Below are 12,240 nucleotides of genomic sequence, written 5' to 3' on the forward strand. Positions count from 1 at the left end.
CTTCCTTCTGGAATCCTTTTCCTATTACCCAAGGAAAATTGTTTGGTGTCCCCTTTAATGGAAATCTTTTAAAAAATGTTTTCTGGCTTTATTTAGTTATCTAGTTTTTCATTTGATAACTTGCCTTTTGTTTTCAAAATGTTCATTTCTTTCCCTTAGTTTTCTATAGTTTTATTAACGTCCCTTGGTGTATATGTTTATTTACTGTGATTTATAGTGGTTCTTCAGTCAGCGGCTTTGGGTCTTCTGTTCTGGAAAATTTTCAGGTATTATCAATATATAAAAGAATATTAGTATTGATAGTGAATGTTGGTATACATTTAGTGAATAAAATTAATCTGTAGGAAACTCTTTATATTTTCAACACCTTTAGTTAGTTGGATTTTGGCCCCAATAATACATTTTGTGATGATCACTTTGTTTCTCATTTTCTGCTGAATTCCTATCACCCATTTATTTATTTTCATTTTTATTTACTGGGACACAGTAAAATTGAAGTAAGGTTGTTTTGTAACTCGCTTAAAAACCTTTAGAAAAATATATTTCAATACAACTTTGGGAATTCTTTAGATTTGGTCACTATTTGCTGTCACACAGGATCATGGTGTTGGTACCATTTGATTGGGTGTTACATATTTGTATCCATGTTCCTTTGAAGGGTCAGTATGTCTGATGTCCCGAGTGTCTATTTCTCATTCTTTTTAATGGTAGATATTCATACACTGAAGCTTTAAGGCTTATTTTTCTTTTAGTTTCTAATTTTAAATTATGATCTTTCCCTTGTTGAATGGGGCTATTTCTTTTTAAAATAAATACTACAAGGGTCCCCTGTCTTATGAAATGAGCAGCTTAGGCCTCTAATACTCTGGTCCTTGTATATGAATTACTTAAGAGTGTGTATCTGTATATCCTTTGATGCTGAATGCTTTGATTTATTTTAATGACTAGCAAAAATTTTGAGATTATAAAATTGAACATTTTTCTTCCTAGGTGTAATAAGCATATTGAAATGTTCATTTTCTAAATGAGAGATGATGTGTATAAAATTTTAAAAATGGACTTTGAAGAGTGTGCAAATAGAATTTTCTTATTGCTAATTATAGACATGATGTTACCCATTTGGTAGTTGGGAAAAAATGTCTAACAATTTAATAAGATTGTATAATCTTTACATTTGCATGGAATTTGAACGTTTTTATAGTGATTTTTATCTAGTTTACACCAGTTAGATGTGGCACCACCAACTTTTAAACACCTCAAATAACTCTCATCTTCGTACTTAATTATGCAATGGTACAAGTGTTTTAAACAGAAATGTGAGATGCTCTTTAGTAATGCTTTGAAAAGTGCATGAGTCTAATACTGACATTTCCTTTCATGTTTTTATTTTTTTCTTTATTTGCTCTATCAAATATAATGTGCAGGAATTTCTTCTTATTGAACTGTGGAGATAAATTTTTAGAAAACTATATACCTTAATACTGATGGTATAAGATTAAAAGTCTTCTTGCTTTCCCTAGTGGCATAAAGTAACACTTCAAATATTTACCTTTCTATTCTTCAGTGGTGCAATCATGGCTTACTGCTTCCTGCAAGTCATGGGCTCTAGCAGTCCTCCCTTCTCAAGGTCCTCACTAGGTGGGACCATAGACACACGCCACCAGGCCTGGCTAATTTCTTTGACTTTTCTCTAGGGACAGGGTTCACCTGTGTTTCCCAGGCTGGTCTCAGACTTCCAGACTCAAGTGAACCTGAACCTCCCGCCTTGACCTCTCAAATTGCTGAGATTATGCGTGTCAGTCACCACATCCGGCCTAAATTTCTTATGTGCCATGGTACTGCAAAACGTCATACTTAGGGGCAGCTGGATGGAAGGTGTAGGAGGCCACTGTAGTGCCTTTTCAATATTTCTGTATCTCTAAAATAATTTCAACAGAAAACATTTATTTTAAAACAGGAAGGGGGTTAACTGTCTATGAGTTGAAAATACAAAGGCAGGCACATGGTGTCATCAGAATTCAGAAAGCTGGTCACACAGCTGGGGGTGCTGGGAGGGGCTGGGCATGGTTGGCTTTGTGATCTGGGGGCTGGTGTTCCATCTGTGAAGGTCTTTCGAGCTGCACACTTTCTTAATCAATTTTCATAAGTTTAACAAAAAATAAAGCGAAGAGGCAAAGCTTGCTTGGGTTGTTAAGCCTCGGGAAATTATCCAGCCATGAGCCCTGGCCCAGATGCTTCTAGAAGCCTGGAGGGAACTGAGAACTTTCAAAGTAGAGGTGGCACAGGCAAGGCCCTGAGGTGGGAGCGCACTGCTGCTCGTGCATAGCTGTTAAGGAGCTGTCCTGGTTGGAATCAGTGCTGGGTGCAGGGCAGGGCTGGAAGTCCATGTCCACATTGTGGCTCAGTGCAGTGAAAGCCAATCTCACCCCCTCCGCAGGGTGTTCCGCCTGCCAGCAGGTGGCCAGCTGCTCTTCCTGGGATACGGTGCCATTGTAGAAATTGGGTGCAAGTCTCTTGTCCGCAGATGGGGTGCCCTGTTGCAGTGGGATGTCTCCGGATCTCCCTCAGTCCTGATGGCCTTGGCAGGGCTTGGTGTCAGGGTCCCCATGGGCTTCCCAGGCTAGCCCTGTCCCATAGTCCCAGGGCTGTCCAGGACACATTCAGAAGGAACACGGACTAAGCAGCTCTGTTCGAAATCATAATGGGGGAACCAAGGGCCCCCTACATCCAGGTCCGTCGGGAGCCGGGGCATCGAGTTCCACTCCAGGAATCTCCAGGAACCCTGAGGTCTTCCCTGAGCCGGGACCGGGCTGGGCACATCCTGAGTGCCCACAGGGTAGATGTCTTCCCGGACAGCCCCACCAGGACAGGATGTGGAAGAACGAGGTGCCCATGGTGGGGAAACTAGCCAAATGGGCCGCTGGAACCGGGCTGGTGGGCCTGGAGGGGTCTGCCTGTCCCCATTGCAGAGGGTCATCCTGCCATGTGAAGCCGGCACAGGCATGGATGTTGAGGACACTTGCTCGGGTTTGGCTGAAAGGAAAACAGACGTGGTCAGCGTCTCTAATGAGCCCATGCAGGCCTTTCCTGGCTGGGCCCCACCTGCCTGGGTCTCTGGAGTCCTCGGGGTCTCTGTGTGGCCCCCGGGGCCTGACACTGAGGACACGCCTGTAGTCTGCTGATCCCAGAGGGAGGGGTGTGTGCCACCTGGCGTGGGGAAGCTGTTAGGGCAAGACAGGTGGCTCCTGGCACTGCCCCCAGGGTTCGGACTGGCTGGAGGCTTCCTACCACACACGCTCGTCCCAGGGCTGTTGCGCCAGGGATACAACCCCTAGTGAGAACTCAGGTGGGAGGGGACTTGGATGTCACCCAGCCCCTTGCCACCTCTCATGGGGATCCATCTACGCAGTGGGTGATTGGGCCTTGACATGGGTCATCCTCTGCCCTCCTGGGCTGTCCAGTCCATGCCAGGACTGACCGTTCCCACATCTGGCTGAAATCTTGGCTCTGGGCCCGGGGTCCTGCCTGTGCCCTCTCCCTGAATGCTGTGGGGGTCAGGAACACCCGATTCCCTTGTCTCCCTGGCTCAAGGCTGGTTGCCCTGGCAACCTTGGAGGAGCGTGCAGCAATGAGGGGCCTCTGCTGCTCTCTGAGGCTGTGGGTGCTTGCAGGGAGGGGCGGGGTTTCCCACAAATGGGTCTGGCTCATCTAGTGCCCTAGAGGGCCCTGTGAGGGGGAGACAGAGACACTGCGGAAAGTGGGAGGGGGCTTGTTGGAGGGTCATGCCCACATCCTCCTCCTGCATGCACAACACATCCAGTACACACGCACTGAGCACCTGCCCTGAGGACCGGTGGGCCTCCTGTATTTTCTTAGAGTCCAGGAGGAAAAAAAGCTGAAGAGGAAGGCCCAGGTAGTAGGGTTTCGGGTCTCGGGCACTCCCCCACTATTGACTGCCACAGAGGGTGATATGGGAGGGGACATGGCACTGGAGCCCACCTGGGGGTGGCAGGTCTCCTTGCTTCCTCGTTAGTTTCTTCGTAGAGGCCCTAAGATGCTTGAGCACAGAGTCATCATCCAACTCCCAGGTGTGAAAGAACAGGTTCCGAAACCGTGCCCACAGGCCAGACCTGGATGTCTTCATGAGGCGCTCTAGGGACAGGGTGGACATCAGGCCAGGAGGGTTCCCTGGGAGGGGGCACAGCTGATACCCTGTGGCCACTTCAGTCTCCCACTGGGCTGTGCAGGATCCTTTTTGGCCACCCCAGGGGCCCAGATGTGCACAAGAGACTGTGGCTGGAGGGCAACTTGGGTAAGGAAGTGCTCACGACACTCCTGACTTCCATCTGGGTCATGTGGAGGATGGGCTTGGTGTCTCAGTCCCCTGCCCAGCCCACCTGGCCAGACCTCCCTCCGGACCAGAACAGAGGATCATGAGGACAGTGTGAGGAAGCTGGCCTCCAGGCAGTCTGGGTCTGACCCCAGGGCTGCCCAGGCCCCACTGGGCACATGTACACTTACTCCGCTGAACTTTAAAGGCAATGCTTGTCATCGGCATCAACACTTGTTCTCCTTCCAGCAAATACACATCCCACAGGCGCAGGATGAGCCCAAGAGAGATCTGTGGGGACAGCAGGTGTGGGAGAACCTGGCCCTTCCAGGCTGGGGCTGGTGGCTCGAGCTGGGTCCATTGGGGCTTCAGTCCCCAGAGTCAGTGACCTTCCCCATGAGGGTCACCTGAGCCCTCCAGGGCGCTGGGTCAGACAAGGTCTTGCAGCTCCTCATGGGGGACATTCATTTGAGGGGGAATGTGGCTCCTGGAGAGAGGGGCTTGCCCAGGGCATGAGGCTTCCCTCAGCTCTCTCAAGTCGGGTCCTGGCCCTGTCTGCCCATGAGACTGGGCCTGAGCCCCAGCCTTTGCCCTGGGATGACCCCTCTTGGGCAGAGGGTTTTGTTTGCGTGTCCTGTGGGGACCCCCTTGTGGGCAGAGCCTCCTGTGGGCTGTGGGTGAGCCAGACCCCCAGACTGGGGAAGCAGGGCACTGCAGGGCAAGGAGGGTCCCTGAGCCAGGGTCTCCCTGTGCCTTCTTACCCCATCATTCAATATCTGGAGAAGCCAGCCTAAGGAGGAATCCTGCGCACAAAGACCTTCCTTGTCCTGATGGGAGGAACAGAGGTGCTCAGGGCCCCCTGGGCTGCCCTAAAAACCTCCCTCTTCCAGGGCCTCTGAAGAGCCTTCCCCTAGTGCAGAACACTGGGCGGTGTCCAGGGCTCCCCCCAACACCGGCCCCTTCCCACACTCCCGGTGGACACACTGCCCTTTGCCCTGCTCTGCGGGAGCTGGGCCCCCATCCCTGTGCCTCTGTCTCCTCCAGGGCAGGAAAGGAATCCAACTCCCAGCCCATGGAGAACCCGACGTCCCAGGTCAGGCCCTGGTTGGACTCAGCCAGTCACCAGCCCCACAAGGGGCTCCAGGCCCCGTTCCTTCAGCCCCACGAGAGGGAGGGCCTCTGGGGAAGAACCGAGGGGACCATAAACTCACCAGATGCCACATGGTCTTGGGTTGTGACGTAGGGACCACATGCTCCTGATGGTCTTGGAGTCCCTGGACTGTTCCGCCATTTGAACTGTGGAATCCTGAGAAGCCCCCAGCCCGTCATGAAATCAGAGCCTTCCCCCAAGATGTGGAGCCATCAGCTGGAAGAGCTGGGCAGCTGCAGAGGCCCCAAAACCGCAAGGCCTCCCACCCTCCCATCTGATGACCTCACCATGCAGCCTTTGCCCTGGGGAGGTGGGGCAGGAACATCCCCTGGAGCCTGGCTGGAGGTTCCCCTGGACGCCTCCTGGACCAGGGTGCAAAAAGGGCAAGCCTGACTTTGAGGCCACAAAAAGGTGGCCAGAACAGGGTGGGTGCTGGGCTTCCTGGTCATCTCCTGGAAGTGGGTCGGGCCAGGGGACACAGGATGGGGAGATGCTGCCACCTGGGCTTGGTCGGCCCATTTGTGGGCACCAAGGGCAACTGGAGCCCGGGTAGCTGGAGGGCAGGAGGACTCTCAGAGAGGAGACAGTCAGCTGCACAGAGAGCCGGAGGGCGTGGCAGCAGGACACAGAGGGTGGCCACGGGGAGGATGAGATGCCCTCCGCTGATGGGGATGAAAGGCGTCTGACTTGGGCTTTGGGGGTCAGCCGCGAACTCCCGTGGGACCCTCAGCAGAGACATCCTAAAGGCTCCCAACAAGCTGGCAACACCAGGAAGGTGCCTTGGCTGAAAGCTGACATCATGTGGCCAGGGTGGCTGCCCCCGGGACTCACTGCATGAAGTCTTGGGGGCAGCTGTCCACCTACCCTGCAGAGAGTGCCTCTCCCTGGCCAGCAGCTGCACCAGTGCCCAGAATGCATCCTCCTCAGGCAGATACAGGAGGAACAAGGCCGCGATGTGGCTCAGGTCCCTGCAGTAGCCCACCTCCTGCAAGAGCCAGAGTCACCGTGAAAGGACATCACCTGGGAGGACTGAGGTCACCTGGGAGGACTCATGTCATTGGAGAGGGCAGAGGTGACTGGGGAGGCTTCCTCTGAAGAGGAGGCTTCCTCAGGATGCAAATTCATTTCATGACAAGAGCCAAGTCCATCAGGCACTTCAGCACTTTGTCCAAAATGCCTCCTGATGGCACCGTCCTGCGTGTGACTCCGCCAAGCTCCTGGGCTTTGGGGCAGCCCCAGGAGGAGGGCATCATTTCTTGTGCTGAGAAGTGGTGGTCAGACCCAGGTGACACCAGGAGTCCAGGCCCTGACTCCTTTGTGTCTCAGCTAGACCCCTTGAGACCACCCCCTTGCTTGCAGGTTTATGCCAGCAGTGAGCTGGAGTCCTACCTCCTATATCCTGGTGGGTCACAAATACTAACTTTAAAAGAAGCAGTGACACCCCCACCAGACACTCACTCCTGTGAACAGGGAAACATTGCCCGGGAACGTCACTGCCGGGAATACTCACCGGGTTATACTCCGAATATGCCAGGAGGATGGAGAATAGTTCCCGCTGCCTAGGAAACAGAGAAAGGAGGCTTTTGTTTGTTTTGTGCAGATGCCGTTGGTTTCACTTTGTCCACAAAGCCTAACAACAAACCCCATTTCAGGTTCAGATGATTCACCAGATAAGCAGTGAGCTCTTCAGGTCCTTTGAGGAAATGTTTCAGTAAAATCCACATCTGTGACATGCAGATAGCCCAGTTGTACAGTGACTTGCCTGATCCTTTTCACTCTGAATGATTTTCTTTATTTTTTTTCAGTTTGCACACACGTCAGTTCAGTCTTTGGATGTACAGTTCCTCCACGGTTCTAAACCAATGGGCAGAGTCTCCCGGCCACCACTTCAGCCCCTCCTAAAGTGACTCCTTCATCTTCCAAGTCTCCAGGGTGGCCCCTATGCACCCAGCCTCTCCCCGATCTGTCAGCACCTAGCCACCCAGACTGCTTCTCAGTCCCTATGGTTTGGCCTTTTCCAGAATGGCCCAGGAATGGGAATCCTATGTGGTAGCTTATTGTGTCTGGCTCCTTTCCCTCAGCAAAATGCATGTAGGATCCACCCACGTTCATCCGGCCATCACTGGCTCGTTCCCTTTTCTCACTGGGTCTTCCGTTTGGTGGGAGGACCAGCCTTGCTCTCCCCATTCCCGTGTTGAAGGCCATCCCCTACGTCTCCGTGTATGAGTGATGATGAATTAAGTAGTGAACATCTTATGTGGATGTCAGTTTTCAAATCAGTGGGTTCAATATCTGAGACACTTTGGGGACACGTGGTTGAAGTGCATTACTGCCCAACTGGCTGCCAAAGTGGCTGTGCCATATCACGTTCCCAGCAGACAAGGATGACAGTTTCCAGGACCCCTAATTGCCCCAGCATTTGGTGATGTCAGTGTTACCTCGGGAGGCTCTAGGGCCCTCTGTCCTGCCACCCTCCCGTGAGTCCTACCGTGGGTCCCCGTGGGTCCGGGAGAGCACCTTTCACCATTGTGCATGATTTTGTTTGCTGCCTTCTGTCTCCTCAGGATCCTCCTGGGTTCTGGCCCCACGTGTTCCAGTCTGGCCCAGGGCTTGGAACCAGGGAGGCGCTTATTTCATGGTGCCAGCTGCTCCCTGGGCCAGGATACCTCTTGGCAGCTCTGTCTTTCCTCCTGGGTGACCCTGGCTTCTGCTCCGGGGAAGCCCCCATCCCTTTCGTTCACTCCATGTGTGCTGAGATCCTGTGGCTCCCATAGGCTTACTTGGTTCCGTAGCGATCCCTTAAGAAGATGTGAGTCCTTAGTGTCCCCCTCACGTCCAGGTCGATCTGGTGGATGTGTTCAGATGACCTCTTGCCCTTCTCCTTCATGACCTGTAGGGCAGGGCCAAGAGGAGGAAGCAGTCTCAGAACAGATGGAAGACTCCCTGCCCCAAATGGCAGTCGGCCCACAGTCAGCACTCCGGGAAGGAAGGAAAGCAGGAAGGTTTCTTTGTGCACAAAGCTGCTTTTTGGCTTGTTACTGAAGCCGGGGAGGGTCACCGGAGCCGAGTTTGTCTGTGGTGACTATGTCACCGTCCGTGCCCAGGATGTGCATCTGACCATCCCACCCACCCCCAGGCTGGGCTTGATGCTCCCTCCAGCTGGAGACCTGGGCTCCCGACACAGCATGTCCTGTTTGTTGTGCTCTGCCTGAGCGTACCTTGTATGTTCTGGGGTTTTTCGACTTGACTTCCTGTATGTTCAGCAGGACTGACCACACTTGGCCCCGGATGTTCATGGGAATGCCCTTATATACTCGATCTCTCAGCTGTGGGCAGAAAACAACCTGGTGTCACAGGCCACGGGGCGACCCCAGTGAGGACCAGAGCCCGAGGATTCTGGAAATGGTTGGTTTTGACGCCGTGATTCCTCATTAGAGGTGACATAAAGCTGGGACAGGGTCTCCCTTCCCAGGATTGAAAAAGTGCATGGACACTCAGAGTTGGGACTCTGATCTGAACATTCTCCTTCCTTTGGGTCACCAGGGCATCCCTAGCCTTGAGCTCCGGGTGGTCCCAGCGCTAGATTCAGATTCCCTCCCGGCAAGGTGACGCTTCCATAAATAGGCAGGAAATCTGGTGACCAGGCCTGCAGTCCTCTGGGTGAGGACAGTGTGCCACCCGCCCTCTGAGAGCCTGACGGTGCCAGGTCACAGCCATGGGTGCCTGTCCCCTGTCTCTGCAAAAAGTGGTTCCGGGGGCCTCTCCCTCCAATTACCTTTTCACTGTTCTTATATGTCTCCCATTGTCGCAGCATTTCCATCCACTTGCTCTTTCGTGTTATCTCCCGCCGCATTTGCTGTCAAATGAGAAATGTCAAATGAGAAATGTTGGCATTAGGGGAGCTGCCAGGCTTCCCAGAGCCGCCCATGAATGCTGGGTCTTGGGCTCTGGAGCCCTGGTGGACCCAGCTGGAGGGAACCAGGGAAGGGCAGACCCTAAGGGCTGAGAGCCTTTGAGCAAATGAGCGCCCGTGGGCTGGCTTTGGGACCCCGGGAGGTGCCATCCTCAGGCCACAGACACACCAGTCTTAGGTCAGGTCCCAGCCTCTGGGTGGGGTCCGGGCCACCCCCAGGCCACAACTGTGGTTCTCATTTTGGAATGTTATCAAACTGTCCAAGTTACCGCAACTTGGGGTCAGATCCAGCAGGGACTGCTGCCCCTCCCAGTGAGAGCATGTTGCCCTCACCGGCCATCACCCCGGCCAGCTGCCTCCTCTGCCTCACCGACCACTCGCCCAGTCCCCACACCCCTGAACCAGCCCCTCCATGCATCAGGTTCTTACCTTCACCTCCCGAGCAGTGGCAGGAGGCAGCTCTGTCTCACTGTAAGGCAACCCAGGCAGAACTGAGGACCTGCACAGGGCCTGGAGCTGCCCCAGACTGGGAGCCAACCCCCAGAAAGGACAGGCTCTGTCCCTATCCAGCTCAGGGCTCAGCCCAGGAGAAGACACAGGGAAGGGAGGACAAGGGCCTTCCTGTGGGGCTGACTCCCAAGAGGGGCAGGAGCTGGGAGAAGAAGGAGCGCGGGTCCAGTCTGCACGGGGTTACTGGGGCCCCTGGCGTGGGGGGCGGTCAGGCTGCACAATGGGGCTGCCTGTCCTGGACTCGAGGTGGTGCTTTCTGCTGGAGCTGAGAAAGGTCAGGCCTGAGATGGGATGGGGGCCGCCCAGGGTAGGCGACTGGGCCCTCACAGGAGTCCTCAGGGAGTGACTGCATCACCCCACCGGGGTCAAGGGAGCCTGCCCTGAGACCTGCCCGGTGTACTCCTGGTGCACCAGGGGCCCATCCCACTTGACAGCCCCAAGGCCCTTGCAAGTTCTGACCTCCCAGCATCCACCTGCCTCTCCCTGCACCTGACCCACACACCCTGCGTTTCAGAAGTGGCACCGCTCATCAGCTCCCTCCCTACCTCCGCCGGGATCCTCTGTCTCTCCATCCAATGATCCCTAAGGGATGGGCTCCTGGCTGCGCTCCTCTTACCTGGCCCCAGATCCCTTCCCAGCACCAGACCCAGGGTCTTTAGCCACAAGCCCTGCTGCCTCCCTGGCCTCACCATGAGATGCCCAGAATGGGCGCTGCCCATCTTCTCCCCCATTCCCCTAGGGCCACAGCCCCCACTGTCTCCATGCCTTTCCATCTTCCCGATGGGGGCAGTGAGGTCTGTAGCTCTAGGGAAATGAGGGAGGACAGGGGCAGGTGGTCCCTCATAGACCTGCTGGACAACAGCCATGAGGCTAGGCCAGGCGTCCCCTCACCCTGTGGCCACAACACATGGATCTCACTGGGGTTGTCTCCAAGTAGAGAGGGCCAGACCCTCAGGCTGCCCCGCTCCTCTTGTGCTAACTTGGGGACAGAACTGCTGAGAGTCCAGGGGCCTGACCTAGCCCAGTCTCCATTCCCACCCGCTCCCTAGATGGGCCCCGCCCCTCTGGCCTAACAGCAACCTCGGGCTGGACCTGCAGGGGAGTCGGAGGAGTTCTGACCCTGGAAAGGAGGTTGACCCGACCTGGTGAGACAGTGCTGCCTCAGAAAGGCCTTTCTAAAAGCAAACCCATCCCTGAGCTGACACAGGTGCTTCAGGGGTGAGGGGAGCACAGAGGACTCACTGCAGAATTCCAAAGCGATCAATGTTGTTGTAGATTCCAACAGCCTCAGGCCCCATGTCCTCTGGCAGCCCAGCTCGGTTATCCTGTAACCCAGAGGGAGGCTTGGTGAGGGGTCCAAGGTAAAGGGTGCAAGGGCCTGGGGGTAGTGGCCACCCGTCCCCACCCTGTGCTCCTCGGGAGCCCAGGACCCTTTGACCAGGGCGCACTGGAAGAGGCCTCCCTCCAAGGAGCAGACCGACCTGTACCTTCTCATAGTTCATAATGATGTTCTCTCGCTCCTGTGCCCGCAAACTATCTGCATCCTCTGCGATTTCCATCCTGTGAGCCAAAAATCATCTAAAAGTTACATTGTACCCGAGAGCTTCAGAGAAAACCTGAACCGCTCCCACCGGGCTCCCAGATGCTGGCTGGCTGCGTAACCCCCATTCCACCACCGTCCCCAGGTAAAAAGGGGCCAGACTCAGTGGCCCACACATGCATGAGTCTCTGGAGTCCCCAGTCCCAAGCAGGGGTGGGCATCATCCCAAGGACTTGAGGACAGTGCGACCTGGACAGAGAGTCCAGTTGTCCCCAAATGCCATGAAATGGGGACACACCTGCCCCAGCAGGTTGAATAGTGTCCACCTGCCAAGGGTGAAGGGCCCATGATGGGCTATTCCAGGGATGTGGAGGGAGACTGGGGTCAGCGACCAGAGGTCTCTGTACAATCGGCCTCCTGGGATGCTCAGGACCACAGAGATGTCCAGTTTCCTACAGGGAACAAGATCTCTCCTGACTGCTCTGTTCTTCTCCACTCATCACTTTGGCTCCCGTGGCTGTTGAGTCTGAACAGTGAAGCCACTTTAGGAATAATGCCAGTTGAGCAGGAGGGTGTTCGGTTTGGGGGATGAAAATGATCTATTGTGCTAGGGGAAACCATCACTCGGGGAGGGACTGGACTCCACCATTCTGAGCTGTCCCTACAGGAGGGGGCTTCATTTTCCCGGGTCACTGAGGAAGGACCGTGGGTCCTTGATCCTAGAGAACACCTGGATGGACAGTTCCTCCTGGGAACACTCGGGGCAAAAGGAGGGTGAGGCCTCAAGAGGACCAGAC

General features: G+C 54.5%; 1 protein-coding gene across 3 annotated transcripts; it reads right to left on the minus strand.

The window, feature by feature from the left end:
• Positions 1–1,970: 1,970 nt before the first annotated feature.
• Positions 1,971–11,531, minus strand: LOC135967621 (TBC1 domain family member 3B-like). Of its 3 annotated transcripts, none has more exons than XM_065531175.1 (14): positions 11,391–11,531; positions 11,146–11,228; positions 9,823–9,862; positions 9,256–9,336; positions 8,699–8,806; positions 8,261–8,370; positions 6,991–7,039; positions 6,345–6,465; positions 5,542–5,636; positions 5,092–5,157; positions 4,522–4,621; positions 4,000–4,152; positions 2,671–3,033; positions 1,971–2,485 (listed from the first exon to the last, which is right to left on the minus strand). In XM_065531175.1, exons 1-14 carry the CDS (start codon positions 11,460–11,462, stop codon positions 2,238–2,240), a joined length of 1,689 nt encoding a protein of 562 aa, XP_065387247.1. In that variant the 5' UTR covers positions 11,463–11,531; the 3' UTR covers positions 1,971–2,237. The 3 variants fall into 3 exon arrangements, with proteins under 3 accessions (XP_065387247.1, XP_065387246.1, XP_065387248.1); XM_065531174.1 differs by having other exon boundaries at positions 9,823–10,045; XM_065531176.1 differs by lacking the exon at positions 5,092–5,157.
• Positions 11,532–12,240: the final 709 nt, after the last annotated feature.

This window comes from Macaca fascicularis, chromosome 16 (genome assembly GCF_037993035.2).
Source record: "Macaca fascicularis isolate 582-1 chromosome 16, T2T-MFA8v1.1".
Classification (NCBI taxonomy): domain Eukaryota; kingdom Metazoa; phylum Chordata; class Mammalia; order Primates; family Cercopithecidae; genus Macaca; species Macaca fascicularis.

Excerpts from the sequence above, each read along its gene's own strand:
- LOC135967621 (XM_065531174.1), bottom strand. The coding sequence starts at position 11,462 with ATGGAAATCGCAGAGGATGCAGATAGTTTGCGGGCACAGGAGCGAGAG. Across the intron at positions 7,040-8,260 it reads AGGGATCGCTACGGAACCAA|GCAGCGGGAACTATTCTCCA; the intron begins GTAAGCCTATGG and ends TCTGTTTCCTAG. Across the intron at positions 5,158-5,541 it reads CCAAGACCATGTGGCATCTG|GACAAGGAAGGTCTTTGTGC; the intron begins GTGAGTTTATGG and ends TCCTCCCATCAG.